Below are 23,060 nucleotides of genomic sequence, written 5' to 3' on the forward strand. Positions count from 1 at the left end.
AAGTTGGGGCATATGTGTGCAGTAGCTTTATTGAATACACTAGTTCTTAATATTGTGATGGTCTGCAATAAGAATTCTATTAAATAACAATTTTCAGTATAAATCTGCTGGCTCCTTGGGGGCAGTTTTATTTAAACGGAGTACCTAATTTGCCTGTTGGTCCTGAAACTGCCTAAAAAAAAAAGAGGTATGGGGAGATGGGACATTGTTTTTCTCCCTGAACCAACTATAGAACTGTTGTTTCCATTAAGGGAAATTGTATGTCTGTGTCTAGGGGAGGGGAGGTAGTCTGTTTGTTTACCCACTTAAAAACATGTTCGTGTTTCTGATACTGTTCTTTTGTTGTTTTTTTTTTCTTACATGTTTAAGTAATTAAATGCAAAAAAAACAAAAAACAACAACAGAAAAATCCAACCTGATAAATTAAGTTTGAGACATGCAAAATCCAAGAAATGTACAGTTATTATTAACCCTTATCTTGGATCTGTGCTGTGGTGCCTTTGGTGTGACTTTTCCCATGGAAGTATGAGTTGAGGATAGCAGGATATGGGTACTGATTTTATATTTCTTGAATTTCTCTGTGTCACAATCTTAACGCTGTTTAAATCTTGTTCTTTGTATTTGTGAATTTATTGAACTGGTTTGAGTTTACCAAAGAGTGACTTATCCAAAATTGTCTCTGACAAAAGCAAACAAACAAACAGAAAAAGCATAAACACAGAATCACTTTGATTGTACAGGTTCAGGTTCAAAACATTGTGACAAGACTGTTAAGAAGCAAGAAGTGATCTCTCTTTCTACAAAATCATGATTCAGCAATTTGCAAGTTTTACTTGCTCCTATTCATGTTGATACGCCATTTACCTTTTCCACTGCTAGCAGTGTTAAGAATTACCAAGCCATAACACAGTACTGTAAATTTCAACAGTGCTTCAAAAGATGCATACATAGGCGAGTATAAAATATCATTCAGCATTACATTTACACTTGCAAAGTAAATGACTCTGGTAGAAAACAAACTTCAAACCTGGCAACAGCAAATAAATTGTGCCTTGTCACATAACAGTATGCCAGGATTAACATTGTCATGAAACGTGAAGCATTGTCTAATTGAAGTTAATTTCACTAGTCCGCCAAAAAAGAGTATGCTGTGTTATTTTAAGCAGATTATGGAAGTGCTGTACAGCATCTCATTCCTGTACAGTTTTAAGTTAGCATGGAACTGTTACACATTTCATTTACAATAAATACAGACATCAAAATCTGTGAATATTTGACAGCAAAATAAATCACAAAATTATGTAGGCTAGTTCATAATTGAGTCTCTTCTTAATCTACCTTTTTAATTATACACAAATGTGAAAACAGCGACAGTGTCCTTTCCTCTATATGTTTAAACAACTATGACAAACTGTGAAAATAAAGGATTTTATATCTTTGCTAATGTTTGTGGTTTTAAACAGTTATTTTAGTTTACTTAATCAGTTATCTTCCATATTATTTTCAAACTTGTAAATACATTTAGAAAATAGCTTTGTAAATACAGTATGTTAGCAGTTCAGTATGGTCAATAAGTCTTCAAGATTGGCTCTGCGCTTTTTAGTGTGAAATCTTTCAGTAGCATAAAGGATACTGTCGATTCACTGTTCAGCAGAATATACTGTAGGCCTGAAATGATAGTTTTTAATGCAGTCTTCCCAAGCATAAATTAATGTTTTATGCTGAAGTCTTTGGTTTACTTTTAGACAAAACAATGAGGCCTCTTAATATACTGTTTGAATTTGGGGAAGAACAGCAGGAATAAAATCAAGGGCTGGGAAACGATTGAATGAGCTTTACCTTTAAAAATATATTATTTGAATTTTTGTATTAGTTTACTGTGATTCTTTTATTGTCATTTTTCTAAACAGGTTTCAGATGAAACTATTGAAAGGGACTCAAATATGCAACACCTAATCTATTTTCCAAGGGAATTTTACCCTTGAATGGTGCTTTTTGACTGGTCAGGGTTATTTATTAAATTTTATATTTGAAAGTCTTTGCGTAATTGTGTAAATTCTTTATATGAATCTGTTTAGTTCATTCATTGTAAGCTTCATAATACTTGGTATTGAATCTGAAATTTAGTAAAGTCATTCAAAATGTTCAAAGTTGAAACTGTGTGCATTTTACATATCTTTTAACAAGTGCCAGCGTAGTTGTATTAAATATCGTAGTTTCGGTATATTTGCACATCCCTGTGACAGCATGAATTTCCTTGTGTAAGTTTTCATTTAAAAAGAAAAAAAAAAAAAAAGAAAGAAAGAAAAAAGAAGAAAAGAAAAAAAGGCAAAAGAAACCTGGAATATGTTCCTGTATTTATTTCTTCAGGGGATGTGAAGCTGATTATCAGTAACTGAGCAGGTTTGCTTCTAGTTTACATAAGTAATTCCTACTATGGTAGATACAGTGCACTGCTGTCTCTCCAATTTACATGTGCTATGAATTCAGCCTTTGGACTTGCATTGCAAGCCTCTGGTTGTATTTGATTAGAGGTAGAGCTCTTGCACGATTTTAACAGTGTTTGTTTCTGACAACAATTTGTATTTTTAAATAACTTTTATTTGTATGGTTGTTTTCATGATTAATATTTGAACAGTTTGAATGACTTGACTGAGTGTCATGGTCTTGCAATATAAACTGGTAACCTCACAACTCCACACTTCATCGCCACATGAAGTAAATGAAGCTAGCTAAGCTGATGCTGTAACAATAACTTGCCGTTAAGAATTATTTTATAGCATGAATTTTAAAGTATTTATTCAAATGATATTTTACTCTTGTATTCACTTTGGTTTTAGAGTTGTGACATGAATATTTCAGTGCTGCTTTATTTTGTTCTGATGAATTTGTTTCTTGCTTGTAAATTGCTTTTTTTTTTTTTTTTTTTTTTTAATGGTATAAAGTCAGTGGGAATTGCTGTTTGTAAATTAAAATGCTTCTAGAGCAAACCTCTGTGGTGTTGGCGTCTACATTTAGATATTAAGTAGTGGACTTCAGGAAAAGGAGCTACAAAAAGCTGCAGCTTTATGCGCGTTTATCTCCTAGGAATCAGAAAGCTTTAGAGTCAAAGAACTCCTGAAGTTTCGGTCTTTATGCTTGTTCAGTTCTGAACAGATTTGCATTTCAGTACTGCGCTTCAAAATTTGTCCAGCAGAACAATGAAAAAACAGCCTTGCAAACTATCAGCCAGCCAGAGGTAACTCAGTTGGGTATGGAGGTGTGTTTCCTTTCTAGAGGGATGTTTTGCTGTGCCATGTATGACAGTAGAGCTGATGCTGTTCTCACCATGTGTAGGATACAGCTCCTAGCATACAAGCTTGAATTTAACATGAGTAGCCAACAACTGGTAGCTGTTTTCTGCTGGTAGACAAGTCTTAGCTTCTTTCATGTTAGCTGGCTCTTTAAGTACCTTTGTAACAAGGAACTTCTAGCAGTAATTAATACATCCAAAACCAAGTGTGTGCTATCACTGATTTGCTGAGATAGACTTGTCTTTCGAGGGCTGGGCAGAATCTTGCAGGAAGACAGCTAATGCCATTAAATTTTGTTGAACATTTCCTAGCATTGTTTCCAACTCTCCATTGTATATGGGATGTTAGTTAGAAAAGACTTTTGTTCTATAATAAAGCTGAATTAAATTTATATAAGCTATAAACTTATCAGGAACCAAAGGGTGTGTATATATAAGTTGAAGGATCTTGGCTGGCTCAGGGAGCAGGGTTTTATTCCCTTTATCTCTTTATCCTCTACAGACAGTCAGAACAAAGCATCTGTTCCATTGCCCTTGCTTATAGCTTCTGAAAAGTCAAGTAATGTGAAGTCGTTTAAGTAAGACATGACTGAAGGATGGAATAAAGGTAACATTGCTTTTGCCTGAGGAAGGAGAGCAGAGAAACAACCTAGCAAACGAGTTTAGTTTCTTCTTGTTGATATTTTAAGAAGGTAAATTGTTTCCTCTTGCTGGGAGGCTGTAGGGCTGACAGGGCTATGTCCATGCAACTTGATGCAACTAATTTCTGCAGCAAACCTGCTCGCAAGTTCCCTCAGAAAATAGTTGCTGTTTCCCTCATTATAAATAAACAGCTTTGACTGTTTCCTGTTCACACTTTCTTGTTCATACTTCAGTACCTGTCTGCACTGTCATGGTACTACTATAAATCAGGCCCATATTTAAGAAAGACGTGATCCCATATGGCATCCCTGGGAATCTCATACTACGTAAAACAAAAAACAATTAACTGTAGGCATGAAAGAAGAAGAGTTTTGTTCAGAGAGGCGAGTTGCAGTCACCCACACTAGTTTTGCTGCTCTTGAAACAGAAGGCTTTTGATGCAGTTTTGTGGCAAATTTGCAAAGCTGATGGAGAGTTCTGCAGTGTGAAGCAGTACTGGAGAAAGTGTAAAGGTGCTTGTTTGAAAACAAGAAGGCAAATGACAGTGATCCTGACTAAATATAAGTAAAACATGATAAAAATAAAATAGATAAAGTAATCTGTGGATTTTTAGAGTGGAAATTTAAAAGTGAAGATAATTGTTTTTGGAGGGGAAAACTCAGGAAAATAGTGAAGGCAAGGATCTAAAATGAGAGAGATGACGAAAAAAAAACAACCCACCAAGAACAGGAAAGTATAGTTTTGACTCTGTAGGAGTCAAAACTTGTGAAGCTAGTCAAAGCTGAAATGATAATGTCAGTCATAATTTCACACCATATAAAACAGAGTCTGTCAGCTCCAGGCCTGTTCATAATACATCAGAAGTCTGAAAATGTTCTGCTGTGCTGGATGTGAGGTCGTGTGTGTCAACTGTGGAATCTGGCTGGGAGCTGCAGCTCATCTGTTACCAGCACGTGAAGATGAGAAATTAAGAGGAGTTATTGCAGTACATCAGATTATTTTAAGATTTTAAACATATTTAAACATATTAGGTTTAACAAAATTATCCAGATATTCTTTGGCTTTAACACTTGGAAATTATTCAGGTTTTTCTCTAACTCCATTTTTCTCTAGCTGTATTCTTGCTACAAAGGTTCCTAATTTCACCTAGTTTTATCTAGGGATACACCACCGACCTTGAATAGTTCAGATCTGTTTGAAGTTGTAATCCGTGGCAATAATTACAGTGCCATAGTACAGTATGTATGGTTAAACTTCAACTTGCTTGTTTAGAATTTGCTCCTAATAACTTGGAGAATAGGCTACTTCAGCTGGAATATTCTATAAAATAATTGTATTGTACAGGGCAAAGCGACTTATTTCAAATGCGCTAGTTTTGTATAGCCTGAAAAAAAGTGTTTCCTAAAACAGTTCCAATTAATGGTGACAGACAAATACACGGCAAAAAGTAAGGCTATTGAAACTACTTAACGTTTCATCACTTCAGTAGCAAACAGCACCTCTTGATCCAAATTAATGCAGCCTGCCTGAACTGCTCAAACGACCTTTGATTCTATTTTTTTTCTGAAAAAAAAATGAAAATTTCAGTAGAATAAATACTGAACAGACTTATCATTACTTATATGTTTATTTTTGTGGGTACCCACCATCATTTACTTTAGATTTTACGTGCAGATGTTGTTGTAATACAGAGTTACAGCACCTGCTATACATCTCTTGCTGGAAGTCATCACTCGTGTAACTCAACCAGCAGAAGCAAAGGTGACCATTCCCATGTGCAGCTGGAGCAAGGACAGGATATATAGCAGAAGGGGGTAATATTAGATAGCAGCAGTAGAAATATTGACATATTATCTCCAAACCTTTTAAGCGATGCAAATATCCGCTACCCCAAATGGAATGTTAACTCTGAAATTAATTAGTGCTAATTTCAGTCAGTTCATACCTGTTTGCCCAGTGCAAGTGTTTATTTGATGCATTTTTGTAGTTGGGTATTTATAATATTCTGAAACACTTCAACTTTTCTCAGCTGGCACATTGGAACTCAGTTGTAAGAAAAACAGACTGAGAAGGAATACTCATTGAAAGGGTGCTGTAAAACCACTTAGCAAGTCAGGAGTGCCATGCCCACTGCCTTCTGTTACAGAACCTTTCCTAGCCCCCAGCCTGACCCTCCCTGACACAGCTCCATGCTTCTCCCTCAGGTCCTGTTGCTGTCACCAGAGAGCAGAGCTCTGTGAGGAGCTATAGGCCACCATGAGGTGGAACAAACCCAACCTCAGCTGCTCCTCACACACTGTGACAGCGGCTGTGATGTCAGACCCTACCACATCTCTATAGCCCTCCTTTGGACACTCACTAATAGTTTTATGTCCTTCTTACATTGTGGCACCTATACCTGCACCCAGTGTTCGAGGTGAGGCCACACTATGCAGAGCACAGTGGGACAATACACTTTTTTACCCAGTGGCAGTACTGAGTCTGGATCAGCCCAGAGGATGGCAGCCCCTTGGGTTCCAGGATAACTTTATTACAAAAGGCCTGTGACTACCAGGATCTTCTTTCTTCCCCTTCATGGAAATGGGGACATTTGCCACCTTCCAGTCAACTGGGGCCCTTCCAGATTCCCAAGGCCATTGCAGAATAATTGGGACCAGCTTCTCAGTGGTATCAACCAGCTCTTCCCATACCCTGGGATGGATCCCATCTGCCCCTGAAGACTTAGCTGCATTCCTTTGGAGAAACTGAATCGCAGAAAGATGCAGTTCTATTTTTCCAACACATAGTTTGAATGACTCCCATTTTTAAAGGAAGTGAGAGCACTCAGCACTGCAAGTTCTCCTCCAAACGTGACAATACTCCAATAAGCACAATGAGCCCTAGTTGACTCCCTTAGAAGAACGCACTGCTGTATTTTACCAGAAGCCTCCAGAGCAATTTCTTAAACACGAACACAAAGCTTGACTTGAGGTTTCTTAAGGCCGCAGCGCAGCGGATGATAAGCGAAGAACGGCTACCCCCGCTGGACAGAGGCTCCGCCGCTCTGTCGCAACGAGCGCTTCCAAGCACCTCCGCGGGAGTGGAGAATTGGAGCAGCAAGAACCCCAGCAGCGTCTGTCCCACCGAGTAGCCCGGACAGCCCCCGTTACAGCCCTGCGGCTCAACTCATCCCAGGAACCCGCCCAGCCCAACGCGGCCCTACGAGCCCGAACAAACCAGGCGGACCGGCCCGCACGAGCTGCGCGCACCTGCAGGCAGCAGCGGCTCCTGCGCACTTGGCCGCTCTCTGGCGTGGCCCCGCCCCGCGGCACGCGGATTGGTGAGCGCTGCCGTGCGGAGCGGCGGTTGGTCGGCGGGACCGTCAGTCCGGCGCGCCCCGTCCTCTCCTTTGGATTCCCCCCTTTGCCGGCTTGGGCCTCGTTCTCAGTGGCTGTAGCGGGCGGGCTGCGGTTTTCTTCTGCTGCCGAGGTGTTGGCACCGAGAAGGCTCGCGAGCGTCGTCCGGGGCCGCAGCCTCCGGGACAGGTGAGACGTGGCCGAGCCCCGCGTCCCGTACGCGGCAGGTGTTACGCGGCGGGGCCTTCCTCGTTGGCACGGGACGGCTGCGCCCGCTCCACCTCGCCGGGCTGCGCCCCCTGTGCCGCAAAGCGCCCTTAGGCCCGTCCCTGCCGCCGTCGTTCCCGTCCCCGCCTCGGGCGCGTGCAGCGGGCGGAGCTCTGCGGCCGCGGGCCCGGCCGGAGCCCGAGCACCGCGGGGGAAACGCTCGGCTCTCCGGCGTTCCGTGGTGGCGGGGCGGGGTGCGGCCCGCGGGCAGGTGTGGGGCGCGGGGCCCTGCAGCCGCCGTCGCCGCGGGAGCCGCCCGTAGGAATGTCCCCGGGCTCCGCTGGAGCCGCGCTCGGGCTCACCGCAGCTGCCGCCGTCCTCTGCGTCCGCCACAGCGCGGCGTTCCCGCCGAAGCAGCCCCTCAGCGCCGGGCCGCGTACCTCCACGGCGCGTCTCGTTACCGCTGCTTTACGTTGTTGCCCCTTTTCGGCCCTTCCGTACGCCGGGCGCAGCCGGCCTGTTGCGAGCCGTGTGTGCTGCGCGGACGGTTTCTTGACCGGTTGGATTTTCATGGCATGAAAGGTGTGATGAAATGAGGTTGTCGCTTTGGGGCCTGGGGATCCGGGAGGTGCTGTGCGGTTCGAACGCAGCATTTGTTAGCTGGATACTGCAAAGTGCATATAAAAACCTTCTGGATTTGACTACATCCTCCGCTGAGCTTCAGGAATAAATTTGGAAACTGTTTTAACGTAGTAAGGGTTATATTGTCCACACACTTCTAAGGAGCCTCGATTGCCTGAAATCTGTTGTCAGATCACTTCGAGGTATTTTTTGTTCAAACTTGAGCGGTGCTGCAACAGGCTGCAGGGTGTCGAGGTATCGGCATTGGGTGGAGAAAGAGCTGCTGAAATGCTTGGCTACAGATCTGCTGCGTGCCACTGGTCTGTCGCTGTGTGTACATGAAAAAGGAGCATAGTTACTCTCCCATCTTCTTTTCTTGAGAGAAAGCGTTAAATCTAGGTTGGTCTGTGTTGGCATCTGGATGGGTGTTCTCTACTTTAAGGACTTTCAGAGTTGAATGTAGCAATCTGTACCTAACAGATGCCTTTAAATTCGGGTTTGCTTTTATGTTGGGATGCTTATGTTACTCCTGGTAATGATTTACTGTACAATTTGCACTCTGTCGGTTTTCTTTGTTTTCTAACCTGCGTGACAGCATCAGTTTAGAAGAAAAATATTAGAAAATTGTATTTTTGTGTTACCGTAATATCTTTAGGTTTATCTTATAAAATGCCATTTTCGAAGGGTGGAAAATGAGTGACATGTTTAGGTATGTTGTACACTGGCTCGTGCTTTCAGATTTTTGAATATTGACTTAGAGAAGCTGCAACTGGTGTCTGAATGTAGACTTCATTTTTGTGTTTAGCAGAGCGTGGCTATCCTGAAATAAAGACTGCTTAGATGACATAGTGGAAATATGCTGCTTCCAGTTATTTTCTTTTATGACTAACACCTTTTTAAGCAGTCAGAAATTCAGTATCCCATCTCCTAAGTAAGCGTAAGTATATTTAACTAAGAAAATAAAGTAATTTAAGTAGTAAAAATCTGTATTTCTCTCATGTTTGGGTAAGTGAGCATTTTCCTATCTTTCAGAAATTTCTCCAAAATAAATATTGAGATACCTTCTGAAGGAACATGTTAAACCAAAGAAATTGAGAAGATGGAAACTTTGTGGAAGCTTTCCTAGCTCCTTCAGCAGATAGCATGAAGTGTAAGGATTTTGACATATTCTACACTTGTCTACAGCATGATTTGAGTTAATTTTTATAGTGGTAGTGGCTATTTTTTGTCATTCCTTCATATATTTAGTGGTAAATGTTTTCTTTGTCAACAAGCTTTTCATCAAGTATAGCAAATGTGTGGATTATTTTTGAAATGACTTTTGTTGGTTTTGTTGTGTGAAATGTGATTCAGCTTGAAAAAATATTGGTCTCGAGATGAAAAGATGACGTGGAGATCTCCTTTAATATTCTGAATATCGATGATGATTTTCAACAGTAAATTGTTCCCATGTTTGTTTGATGACATCATGCGTCACATACATCTGTTATTGATAAATCCTGTCTGCCTAACTGGAGTCTGCACCTTCAGTAGCAAATGACCTTTGACTATTAATAGTGTGAAGGTGGAGAAGCAATTATTTCTGCCTCACTGAACTGTCCTATCATGCTAGCATTTGTGGAGAGCATGGAGCTTGTAAAGAGGTTTTTAAGATGTATCAAAATTTTATTTGGAAGTTAGTATTTGGAGACATTCAGAGTGGAAGAAACAAATTGAATAGAGATTGTCCTCAAAAAGCAAGTAAGCAAAACTGCCAGGGATCGAATTTAGTTGACAAAGTTGAGGTGGAATGAGAGTGTGCGCTGTTTCTTTTTGGTTGAAATACTTCAGTGTATACTTCATTTGTAACTTGGCACTTTGATTCTTCTGTGATTTGCGTATTTGGCTTAGGCAGATGGTCCTTGCTCTGTGTTTATTAGGAGCACAGATAAGTTCTGAGTGTGTGAAGAGAATAGCACTTTTCTAGCAAAGGATTGCTTTCTGTGATGCTGGTAGGAACTGCATGTATTCTATGTTACCAAAGCGAGTTACCAGAACAGTGTTTTCTCAGGTTTGCTGCTGGTCTTGTTTGCTGAAAGAGCTGTTCTTGTCAATCTAAAAATAAGAATGATTGATTGTATTTTGTTCTGTGTCCATTCTGCTATGTTTGGTTAAGTCTTGAGGAAACCACAATGAGAATTAATAGTGTTTACCAAGAGCCACAGCCATATCTGATTGGAAGTTTTACTGACTGATTGAGCAGGAGTTGCAGGTATTTATTTGGTTATTAGTTAGTTATGAAATTCTTAAACGCTGCTCCCCATCAGTGATGTAACCTTCATTTTTGAGTCCTGCAGTTTGTCACACATCAGTCAAACGAGACTGTGGAATTAGCCACCAAAGCAATTTAAAGCTGGGAAGATGTTTCCTGTATAATCCTATAAAAATACTATTAACATGTTTTGGGTTAGAAATGCACAGTTTGAGAAGAAGTGAGTTATATAATAAATACTGCCATAATTCTGTTTTTGGTAATTTGCAGGAATATCATGCTTGTAAACACGGTAAAACTAATCTCTGGTCAGAGGTGTTGAGTCTGAACAATGGCCTAATGAAGATGTGCAGCAAAATGGGTTGAATGACTGCAGAACTACCTTATTCTGTAAGTATTCATCTGTGATTGGAGTGGGTATTTTACTGTTTCTGTTTGTTTGAATGGTCTTTCAGCGTTCTTTTGCTGAAAGATCTTAGAGTTGTGACAGTTATTGTAATAGACAGTAATATTGCAGATGTTTCTTTTTCTTTGATTGCTTTTTTCAGACTTACCTGAATTTGTAGCTCTCTCAAACATGCATCTTGTAAGTCAGCAGACTTGTTTGAGGAGTACTGGCTTTTGTTAGAAAACTTCCTTTTCCTGCAGAGAAAACTGGAGCTCAGTATGGATTGTGATGGTATCAGATTCTCGGAGCTAACAATTATTATTTATTCTTTGTTGAGCATATGGATTGTTTTTGTAGCTAGCATTGTTAAGCTGATAAATATTTTTCACCTTTTTTTTTTTTACCTTCAGTGTTACACAGTGGTGCTTATTTATTTATTTTTTTTTCCCCTTCCTCTTTCTATTTAATAATCTTTAATTTTCTTACCATTTGCTAAGATTGCTGGTGGTCGTGGTTTTTTTAACTTCAGTAATTATCTGTTATTCTACATTATAAATGTTATTCTACATTATAAATGCTATTTTTTTCAGGTGTCATTAGACAACCTCCATGAGCTTCTTTTGTAAGGGCGACTCCTGCAAAATATCAGCTGTATGTTGTTTGTATTAAGGCAATCTAATTGCACATAGTAGGGAGTTATAACACCCCAACTGCATTTCTGGAAGTAGGCAGAACATGTAGCAGTATGCTGTTTGTGCACTGTTCCTTGAAATTGGGACCAGCAGTCCACTGTCATTCCTTTTAGACCCTCAATAGAAGGCTAAACTGGAGATTCTGATTTGATGTCCTGCTTGGTCTGGTGTATGTACTACAGTCAGGTCACCTTCACAGTGTCATCTGTGGGTATGAGGATTGCTTCCAGACTCATTAATTTTAAACCAGTCATTTGAGAGGCATGGGGGAGCTTTCTCTGCTCATGTTAGCGTCTCTGTTTAGAGGAAGTCTAAAACAACTGGAGCTAGTAATGTTTTTGAGCATTGTCTTGGCTGACTGAAATATTGCCTTCAGTGACAGTCAGCTTTTTTTGGTACAGATTCTATCTGTTACACCTTGTTACCATACTGACTGTGAACCTATTTACTGTGATCAGTAGTAATCTCTGAATTCCTTCTCCTGTGTGTATATCTTTTCCTGAGTTCTTTGTTTCGGGAACATTATAGTTACAGTTGCCTTCTGGATCACATCAGATGAAATAAGCAGACATTTACACAGTCTAAGGTCTTTTTAATACTCAAATGGTCCCAAAGTAATGAACATCTCTGTCCCTCGGTTTTGTCTGAGGCATAGAAATCTTCTCTAGATTTACACTGATATTTCTAACAGATAAATTGTCTTGAGGGCATCTAATTTATTTCTTATGCAGTGAGTTTACAGGTTCTGTTCACTCTTGCTTCCTCCTTCCCCCGCCAAGAGGGTGAAAGTTTCTCTAATTAAACTATAGTCTCCTTTGTCCATATATTCACAACAGGCATCACCGAGCAGTCAAAAGTTTATTGCTCGGCAGTTTTCTAGTTATCACCCTGAAGGATTCAAATCTGACGATCTGGTTAGTTCCAGATCATTGTCTTTTCCATTAAATGAAGAGTCATCCAAGCATTTGTTTCATATCTCCCCAGTTTCCTTCTCCCTATTTTGCTTGAGAAATGAAGTTGTGGTATTTTCAGAAGTGCTTGTGTCACACTGTAATCCTCAGGAATTCTGTAATCTTCTTGTATCTCTATGTCAGTCAGTTTCTTTATCTGTACAGCTAGCTATTCGCTGATTTTGTTTGTTGTTGTACTCTGCTTTCAGCCAAACACACTTCTTCCTTAGTCAGTGTTGAAGGTTCTCTGGTAGCAGTTTTTGTTGTTGTTGTTTTGTTTTTTTGTTTTTTTACTAAAGTCCTAAGCACTCATCATTAGTTCACTGGAAAAAATGAGTGGGATAGAAAAGGGAATTTGTTTCATCTTTTTTTTTTTTTTTTTTGTCTGTTTTTTTCTTGACTGCTGTTACTGTGGAAGTGCTGGGCTGCACTAAGAATAACAATGTCAGCAGACTGTAGGATATGATCCATCTTCTCAGCACTTGGTTACATAATATCTGGACTGCTGAGTTCAGTGCTGGTCTCCCTAGTTCAAGAAAGTTATGGACATACTAGAGTGAGTCCAAAAAGGGTCCACGAGGGCACTTAAATCCTTCATATAATAAGACACTGATTGCTGAAGCTACCTATCGTGGAAGAGAGCAGGCTCATGGGAGATGCTACCAATGTATGGAGGCACCTGATGAGAAGATGTAAATAGGATAGAAGCAGACTTTTCAGTGCTGCTCAGTGAATGGAAAAAAAAGGCAACAGAACAAAACTTGGGAGATTTCATCTAAGCAAGAGAAGATGCTCATTTACCTCGAGAATGGTCAAGCAATGGAAAAGCTTGCCCAGAAATACTGCAGAATGGTGACAATCAAAATTCGTCTGAACTTTCCTGAGCACCTTGTCCTTCTTGAGTGTCGCCTCCCGATCCGGCGACAAGTTAAGGCTGCCGTGTGAAAGTACCGTGCCTCAGCGCACAGGGAACAGACGGGACTCACACACAGTGCGTAACGCCGAAAGTACAAGTTTAATGCCTCACAACAAACCCTATATAGTGGTCCAGGTGACCGCCCCTGTGTGACACTCGTGACCTCCCTGACTCCACCCCAGGTGCATGCAGGCACCACCTACCCAATACCCAACATCTCCCCCCTCTTTATCATCTGCAAGCCCCTGTAAAGGTTCCCCCGCAAACTCCCTGTTACCCCAAAGGTGATTCTCACATTTAAGGCTATTCCACAAACAAATCAAACATTAAACATATGCAAAAAACAATTAAGCCGTCACAATAACATACCAAAGAGATGCAGCTGCAGTGCCTACAAACCTGAAAACACATAACAACAGCTATCTGCATAACAATTTTTGAAATGCTGTATGGCAGCACCTAGTCAACATGAAAAGAACAGTGCATTCAAGTTTAAGATAACAGCATAGTACACAACGGAGTTACAGTTTTTCCAAGTTCAGTGTAACACTATTGTACAGAATCTTCATGGCATTCCAGATCAGTCGTGTGTGCATTACAAATATCACACTCCATAACCAAATAACAAGACACAAACATATTGATTGTGCAGAATCGTTCCAAATGTCCACTGCTTGGGGATTATTTAGGAACAAGGTCTCCCCTGCTCATGAACTATCAGTCTGGCATGAAGACTAGATTCCCAGTTCGTACCTTCAGGCACACTGGGAGCAACGCTGTTTCATGTGCTGTTACCAGCAAGCTGCTGGCCAGTGTTGACGTCAAATCACTGGCTGCACTGGAGACATTAACCAAGGAGACGTTGACCAAAACCGGTGCTGAAATGTTCGGATCCTCACAGTGCGCAGGATGGCTCGTCGTTTGGTGCCGGCTTAACCCAACGTGCCGGCAGCCAGCAGGGCCCACTTGGGGTCCCGACACTGGCGTATCCCCTGCCCATGACAAGGAGTGGCATAGAGACTGGGAGCCATGGCCCTCCATCAGGTCTGATCAGGACCTGACCTATTGGAGTCCGTTCAGTCAGCTGATGGTCTCCCATCCGATTCTCCAGATGATTTAAACTAAACAGTGCACGCAGGAGGAGAGCATGTGGGCACAGCTCAAGTCCCTCCAGCCCTCCCCCCTCTTTAAGCGCACGAAGACGTCCCTTCAAGGTCTGATGTGCACGCTCCACAAGAGCCTGGCCGGTGCTGTTGCCAGGAATACCAAAGGTATGCTTAATGCCCCAAGCTGTCCACCAGTGTCCAAAACATGCACTTCTATATCCTGGGCCATTGCCAGTCTTTAACTCCTGAGGTGCACCCATGACAGCGACAGCCATGTGCAACACTCTTATGCACTGCATGGCAGTCTGTCCAGATTGTGCCACAGCCCAGAGAAAGCCACTACATGTGTCAATTGTGACATGCAAGTGATGGAAACACCCAAACTCTGGGAAACCCGTGACATCCATCTGCCGAACCTTATTTGGTCTCAAACCTACGCAACAACAACTGAAATGTGAAACATTTGGGGTTCACCCCTGCAGGAAACGTGTTAGCCGAATGGCAACCTGGGCAATTCTGTACAACATCACATGCAACAACAACTGAAATGTAAAACATCCTGTGCAGTGACCATGCTGACTGCTGGAACCGCCCACGTGACACTTAAGCAGCTGCACACAGACCAACCGCAGCCATGCAGCAAGCGGCACCAGCACACACTGATTTCCCCCCACAACCCCGGACGCCGTCCCGACCACCCCTCCCACAAACTGCACCGTTGGCTCCAGCGGCCACTCTTTAGGCCAAGATCACAATGGGAGTGTGGCAACGTCTGCAGCAGTATCCACCAGAAACTCCAGGGTCGTATGGGGTCAACAAACCAACAATGTGTATGCAGACCCGGAGACCCCCAGCTCCGCAACCTACTAGCACTGAATAACACAATCTACGAGCATTTATCTCAGGAATCAGATCGCACCCGGTCAGAATGCATTCTTGTGCCTTGATGGTCCAGCGTTCAGCAGCCTCGGCTGCTTTCCTCCCCAAGTCCCGATCACTAGGACTCCTAAAGGCTTTATTCCGACAGCGCAACGATGCCTCACTACCTGAGGCTGACAGCTTTTTTATCTGCGTTAACTCCGTTTCAAAGTCTGCCTCCTCCTCGCAAGTCGAGGACTCCTCGGCGCCACTCCGTTCTGCCTCCCCTCTCTTTGTTTCCTCAGAGACCTTTAGTTGAGGGTACGGGGGTGGCACAGCGGAGAACACAGGCGGCTGAATAGGGGCAGCCGCGTCCGCCACCAGTCCTGGCAGTTTCTCCCCCGGAAAGTAGATAAACCCTTGCCCCCCCATAGCCCAGAGCCCTCCCGACTCATCCTCCCCCCACTTCAAATGTCCCATGGGGGGAGCAGAGGGGGCCGTTGGAATCTGTACCGGGACTAATAATGGGGTTTTCCCCTCAGCTACCGAGGCCCTTTGTTTCTCTACCTCTTCTACTGAGTCTCCCTCTTTTGTCTCCTCTCGATCACCTAGCTCCTGTCCTCGAGTCTTCTCCTCCTCCTCCCCCTCGGAATCAATAGGCCCCAACGAGGTGTTAACGGCTCGCCATAGCTCCCGCTCCCCCTTGGCCGATCTAGTTAACTTTCTAAGAGCGCCAAGGGCGGGTAGCAGCTTCTGCGCCTCCTCGTCCCCTGCACAAGCTCGCTCAAAGAGCTCCTTGCTTGCTTTCTCTAATGCCAACCGACTCACACAGCGAGAAACTGTCAGCCAGACCTCTCCGCATCATCCACTTAAAAAGCGGATCGAGGTCCTCATCATCCACTTCACACCACACCCATGAAGCCATCCCCCACAGCATACTCACCCACTGTCCCATAACCAGAACTATAATGGAGTTGCTGTCTCACACACACCGGTCCGGACCACTCTCACCACATCACGTACGGGGTCACCAATTGTCGCCTCCCGATCCGGCGACAAGTTAAGGCTGCCGTGTGAAAGTACCGCGCCTCAGCGCACAGGGAACAGACGGGACTCACACACAGTGCGTAACGCCGAAAGTACAAGTTTAATGCCTCACAACAAACCCTATATAGTGGTCCAGGTGACCGCCCCTGTGTGACACTCGTGACCTCCTTGACTCCACCCCAGGTGCACGCAGGCACCACCTACCCAATACCCAACATTGAGCACAGGGATTGAACAGTTTCAGCCTCAGTGATTCTGTGAAAAAATGGGTATTAAAGTTATGGATATTCCAGCGTCTTTGAGAGACAGTAGGATTTCTGAATTAACTTTCTACTGGAGATGCAGTGAACAAACATGACGATAGTTGTAGTAAATAACTCTTAATGCTAGCAAGGGAATATTTATCCAGTCCTGTCTGGATGTCTCGATTACTGGATTATAGATTAAATCTGTCAAAGCAGTGGGGATAGTTGCTAGTTCTGTGCTTCACAAATCTATTCCAAAATGCTTGATCTTTCAGTTAATACAATACTGCAAAATTAACACCTATGATGTAGATTGGAATGTTGGAAAATCTGAGTGATTAAAGTATTGTCCAGCCCTGGGTGCATTCAATTAATTGAAATGTAGAACAGTTAAGTGTTGTCTTTTTACTGATTTCACGTCAACCAAGTTATGACGCTTTTTTTCCATTTTTCTAAAGAACACTGAAAATTAGATTTTCTGAGTAATTGTGTATAAGAGCAGAACCTAGAAAGAACTTATTTCCATTTTAATTTCTTAAGAATATGCATTTGTCTTTGGTGGATTTTCTGAGTTGTGTTTCCATACTGAAACGAAAAAATTAAGACATTTTAAAAATTGGCCTTTTAATAACTAAAGAATTGCTGCCGCCTAGTGGAACACTGGAAATATTGAAGTGTTCTAAAACTAATCATATTTGGCAAGAATAAGTCTATTTTATGGTTGACACAGAATGAAACATTTGAAGTAGTAGCAAAGGATGCTAGATTTTTTTATTTTTTTTTGGGGGGGGGAGAAGGAGTAGCTTGGAGTTATTTTCTTAATTTAAGAATTGCAACTTCTTGTTTCCAGTGAGAGCAGAACATGTGAAATACTCCTGCTGCCTTTTAACATCTCAACACAATGCCATCTTCTTATTTATAGAGCACTTGGAAACTGCAGGGGCTGTTGTGCTTTTATGGCAAACACTGCAACTACGAGTCCTTGCTGTACTATAGTGTTTACTGCTTCATGGTACGTTAGTGATGATTAGTGTGGCAGGCTAGATGTCAGCTAGTTTCGTTGAGAAATTTAAACATAATGCAGTGCTTAACTAGAGATTACTGCTTGAGAGTTTTGCAGTGAAAATGAAAAGCTGGGTTTTGCAGAGCATATCATAAAAACAAACTGAGCTTTGAATGTTGTTTCTAAACCTACTGTTAGATATAATTCAAATAAATTGTGTACATTCATAAAACCCAGGTAGTTTGAGACCTGGATTTTGAAGTTGTTTCTTAAAACTCACTATGGCAGCTACTGGCACTTGGAGTATTTGTCCTTCTTTCTTCATGATAGAACTTAGTTAAGTACACATGCACTAGAGAAATGGAAATAGGAGAAGTAAAACAATTTTAGTAGGAGAAATCTGTCTCTTCATTAGTTGGACTTGATTCTTTGGCAGCTTTCATCAGTTGATGCAAGAACCTGCTTTTCAGTTTGTTTACTCAGTAATAGTTCATGTTATTGAAAAGTATTCGTATACCTTTCAGTTTGTAGTCTGAATGACAGGACTCACATATAGTTAATCCAGAGAACCTTAAAAATATTTATATGTTTTTGTTTATATTCATATTTCAATCTGTTGTAGACTGACAAGGCTAATGACACATAATTTCTTAGTTAATCCTGCTCAGTCTTTGTATTTGTGCTGGTAGTATAGCAGTGAATGGGTTAAATTCTTGCACTGAACTTAGGAACACTGTTTTTCTTCTAAGGATATAGCTTCACAGACCTTGTCACAAATCAGAATAGGATTTTATATGCTTAATTTCCATTAGTTCTTCATTGCTCATCATTAACTATAATAGGATCCTCAGAAAAGAATGTGCGTGGAACTACTAGCTTGTTCTTGACCTATTTTATCTATAGGTGGTACTGTTGCCTAAAGCATCATTAAACTTATTTTAGGAACTTCCTGGTGAAATGAGTATGAAATACACAAGACAGCTGTCACTTAAGAAGACTTCAGTCACATAAGTGTAAAGGCTTTTAAAATCTTGTAGAGCCTAATTACTTTTTTTTTTTTCCTTGAGCTATTAGTAGGCAATTAATCTTTGTATTTGTTTTGAATTTCAGAGTTTTTGTCTTGTACAAAATGGCCGAAAATGTTCAGTGTTGAATTATTTCAGGACAAGAGCTTGTTCATATAAAACATTGTGACTAGACAATTCAACTGTCTAGATGCTCATCAGTATGTTTATCTATATATTGTATATGTCATGAAAGATCAGTGTATAAAATGATGCTCTTTTCCAAGGGAAAAAGTTGACCACTTCTGCCTTTATAATTAAAAACATGATCCATTTCCTTTCCACTTTGTAAAAATCACATGGGAGGGAATGAGAAGTGACTTTTAGAATGGGTATGTGACTGGGTGGAGGCACTCAGGAAAATAAAGATAGGATCTGGTGTCTGAACCTACTAAACTCTTCAGAGGTGTTTCTGTCAGTCAGAAGTAAAGTGATTTTACAGTGCTGTTGCTCAGTGCTTCTGAAGTTCGTGTGTTACTGTTCTCCAGGTTAGTGAGTATCCTGTTTTAGCAGGATTCAGTAGTTGCTTTTTGGAAAAATTTGAGGAAATTTTCCTTTTAAAGTGCATCTGAGCTGGCATTCTGTCCCTTCAATGACAAAGCAGCCTTAAATTTTTCAGATTCAGAATAATTTTGAGAATTCATTTTGTTTTTATTTTTAAGGCAATGAAACTAAGCAAAGGAAATTTCAAGAAAAAAAAGCTGCATAACTACTTAGAATACGAGAGGCAGCAAAACATGATTCTAGATTACCTTGATATTACTTCCCATTCAATCTGTATTTATTAAAAACACAAAACAATGGAATTTGTTTACCTCTTTCAAGCCTTTAGGCTGCAGCTGGTTCTGGTGTAAGTGGTGATAAGTTTCACATCAGTGGCTGAATGCGAGCACGGGGGTGCAATTATAACCACATTCTTGTTTCATCCTGTTTTCTTAATACAGTCCCACTTTTGTCTTTAGATACGTTAACTGTACTAACATATTTTCATTTGTACTCTACGCCCACAACATCTGGATATGATTTTGTTCATGGTTTATGAAGGAAAGAAACATTCTAAAGTTGAACATCTAGAGGAATAGTTGTGGAATGAAGAAACAGGGAAATGAGTGCAATGATCACAAACCAAAGCTGAAGATGGAACTCAGTCCTCAGGTTGTGATAACTGCCTAAGAAAATGGCAGAAGTGGAAAAACTTTTTTTTTTTTTTTTTATCTTGTTGGAGATAAATCTTGAAAACAAGATCCTTTCAGTGTTACTCATTCGCTTGTCTTGATCAATGAGAGTTAATCATTCTGATGTTTGGTACCATTTTATTTTTTTTCAATAAACCAAATCTGGTACCTTCCATTGATTTCAGCCAAGTTTATCAGTGTTCACATGGGGCCCTTGTGTTTTTTAATTGTTTTCACTGAACAGCTGTGCAGCTAATTTGACCATAGGAAAAAACTGTTACATCTTGATAATATACTGAAGTATGTTTTCATTGAAAAGCATGGTACATGTAAGTAAGGTTTGAAATTGGCAAAGACATTTGTAGTTTAGAGCTCAGAATGGCCCTACTAGGTCTGATCAGACATTTGTCTGTCCTGGTATTTTTTCCTCCGTCAAGAAAATTAATGAGTAATGATCACCAGTGCTGGTTTAGATTATCATTCTCACATTCTTTGAAGACATGGTGGTTTGTTGCTTTTCCTGAATACTCTGCTAACATTCAGAATTTATGACGTGGGACCTTCATTAGCCAGTGCTGGTATCTGTACCTCAGTGGCCTTCACAGCTATTTTTGCATAATGATTTTGTGATCCTTGTCAAGTATATACGTATCACTAAAAACAATACAAAATTAACTCTGGATGGTGCCTCCAGAGAGTGTAGCATTGGTGCCACGGATGACAAAATTGGACAAATGCGAGTAGAATAGTGGCAGAGTGGCTGTAAGGATTATTCTTGTGTGTGTTTTTTTATTTTTTTTTTGTTTGTTTGTTTTTTCCAATTTTACTTGATTACTACAAGGCGAAGAAACGCTTACATTAAATGCATTTGTTAAGTTGGCAGCAGAGAACCAACAACCTCTGTTTGGTATGTTTATTTGCACCCTGATTCATCCATTTTGCTACCAGCAAAAATATGTTAGTGCTTTTGTCACAGATATTAAAGCACTTTTGTCTCTCCTGTAGTGACTGTTAAAATTAGCAGTAAAACTGACCTTGGGCAGCTTACAAAATGATATACAGGATTTTCTTTTCTCCAGTCAGAGCATTTTTTGAGCCCATGCACACTGGAAAGCCTAGTAAATAAGCTGGAGAAGGAAGAGATGAGAGTATTTTTATGGCCATGGTGTAAGTGCCACATTTGAAGGAAATTCCATCATAAAAAATTGCTTTCCTCTGGAGTATCTCTAAGAGCTTTTAATAGGAGCAATTCCAGACCCCAAAATAATTTGCAGTCTGTTACTGCTCAAAACAGAAATTTGTTTATATGTGAGGTAAAGGAAATTGCTTCTTGACTAGTTTGAGACAATTCTGGCATCATTTTCAACAGAGATACTGATTAATTTCACATGTCCATGAAATTATGTAGAGAGTTGCTGCTGTTTATCCTGTAAGACCTTGTGGGGTATTAAGTGCAGTGAAAATGTCAGCTTTCCTACCTAAGCTGAAATAGAAGAATTTTTTCTATTCTGAATTAGTAAGCGCTGTGGTCAGGCTGTATGGTTGTTGGTTTGCTTTCTTCTTGTTTTGTTTTGTTCTTTTTTTCTCTGTAGATTTGAAAATAAAGTTGCTCAGGATTTTTTATTTACCCTTCTGTAAAATTTTGAATGAAATGAATGCTTTTGTATGTGGAAGTACAAGTTGTATTTGGATGACTGATTTTATTTTGATAATTTGTGTGGGATTCTTATGAGTATCCTTGCTACCTGAATTCCTGTAGTTACATCAGTTGTTGCTTCAGTTGTGCCTGTTTGTATACAAGTTTTCTTTTGATTGAGAGACAGTTTAATCACTGATGACTTACATCAACCTCTGTCCATGTAGTACTTATCCTTTAAAGCATGACTGCTAAAATGGCAAGAAAATGCAGTCAGATTTTGTGTTACCAGGAAGATGATTATTTGCTGAATTCTTAGGAATATGGTGTCTTGCATTTATCTGTACTTTAAGTAAAGATTGAGTGGTTCTTTTGTATATTGAGAATTACTGTTGTGCTCAATGTAAAACCAGTGCTGCAATATTTTAGTGGGTTTTTTGTTGCTTTTTTTTTTTTTTTTTTTTTTTTTTTCCTTAGACTCATTGTGATTCTGTGGCAGTGTAGCTGGAATGAATTGTTTCAACCAGAGGTAATGTCTTTGTTATACCACTTACTTGAGGTTTTTGTGGCCATTCAGTCTCTGGTTTCTGGAGGAAGCTTATGTTACATGTGTGAATTCCCAGGTCAATTTGGAATTGCATCTCTCTGAAGACCATTTGAAAATTCTTACTTCAGACCATGCTGGATTATCCAGGATCCTCCCTTCCTGCAGTGGAGGGTGATGTTGGCTGGTTTTCTGTCCTGGAAAATATCCATTCTTTGTGGCCTGACATAAAGTCCTTTCAGGCACACCTGTCTGTAAATATTAGTGGAGGTCTGAGCAGCTACTAATGTGACTTCTGTTTTCCAAAGATACAGTCAGATTTCAATGACCATTTGTAAGAGTAATTAGTGCACTCAGAAGTGATGAGCAGGGAATAGCGAGGAAACACCATTTCTTCAGTCAGTTGTTTCAGTTTCTTGTCTCTAAATGTATTCTGTTATCCTGTAGTTTCCAGATGAATGAATGTAGTCTTTACATAAAATCTAATTCAACTTAAATGCCAAAACTTTTATTTTTTTAAAAGCAAAAAACCAAAACATTTATTAATTGAAAGTGGAGATAAGGACTTGGCAGAGCTTTGATGATACTCACTTACAGTCCTTTAGAATTGGTACCTGAAAGGCAAAAGAGGATCTAACCTTTACAATTATGTAGTTTCTAAGATTTTTTTTTTTTTAAATTTAATTTAATTTTATTTTTTTTGCAGAGAAAAGAATGGGAAATCTTCTTTCATGATTACCTTTTGCTTTACAGGAGTTTTGTTTTCATCATGTTGTACTACCAGTGCTGGCAGAGCTGAAAATTTCTTCTTCTTGGTGCGAGCATGTATAAAAGGAATGACTTCAAGGCCAATGTGATGGTCACCTCTGCCACTCCAGAGGTACAGTTCCCTGTTGGTTTTTGTTTGTTTTAATTGTAGTGTTTTATCTCCATTATTAAAACGAAAGTTTTAATTTGTTTCAGAATGCAGGGAAGCACTTTTCCACTGTAGGTCATGTCAGTTGTCTTTCTGAAGAATGATTTAAAATCCCTGGTGGTGTTCAAGAGGTGCCTGGACGGTTTAGTAGCTTAGTGGATAGTAATGATGA

The 23,060-nt window shown here is 40.6% G+C and overlaps 1 protein-coding gene across 6 annotated transcripts in view; it reads left to right on the forward strand.

The window, feature by feature from the left end:
- The first annotated feature begins 6,818 nt into the window (after nucleotides 1–6,818).
- Nucleotides 6,819–23,060, forward strand: part of RALGPS1 (Ral GEF with PH domain and SH3 binding motif 1) — a 99,810-nt gene continuing 83,568 nt past the window's right edge. For 3 of the 6 annotated variants that reach the window (XR_011905519.1, XM_072352335.1, XM_072352331.1), the window contains exons 1-4: nucleotides 6,819–7,458; nucleotides 9,130–9,247; nucleotides 10,619–10,738; nucleotides 22,726–22,852. Coding sequence is in view for 5 of the 6 variants with exons in the window: in XM_072352335.1 (XP_072208436.1) it covers nucleotides 22,796–22,852 (57 nt within the window). In the remaining variant the exon portion in view is untranslated. Of the gene's footprint in view, nucleotides 7,459–8,902; nucleotides 9,035–9,129; nucleotides 9,248–10,618; nucleotides 10,739–22,725; nucleotides 22,853–23,060 lie in introns of those variants that run through there. The other 3 variants (XM_072352334.1, XM_072352336.1, XM_072352332.1) reach the window with 2 other exon arrangements.

This window comes from Excalfactoria chinensis, chromosome 18 (assembly GCF_039878825.1).
Source record: "Excalfactoria chinensis isolate bCotChi1 chromosome 18, bCotChi1.hap2, whole genome shotgun sequence".
Lineage (NCBI taxonomy): Eukaryota > Metazoa > Chordata > Aves > Galliformes > Phasianidae > Excalfactoria > Excalfactoria chinensis.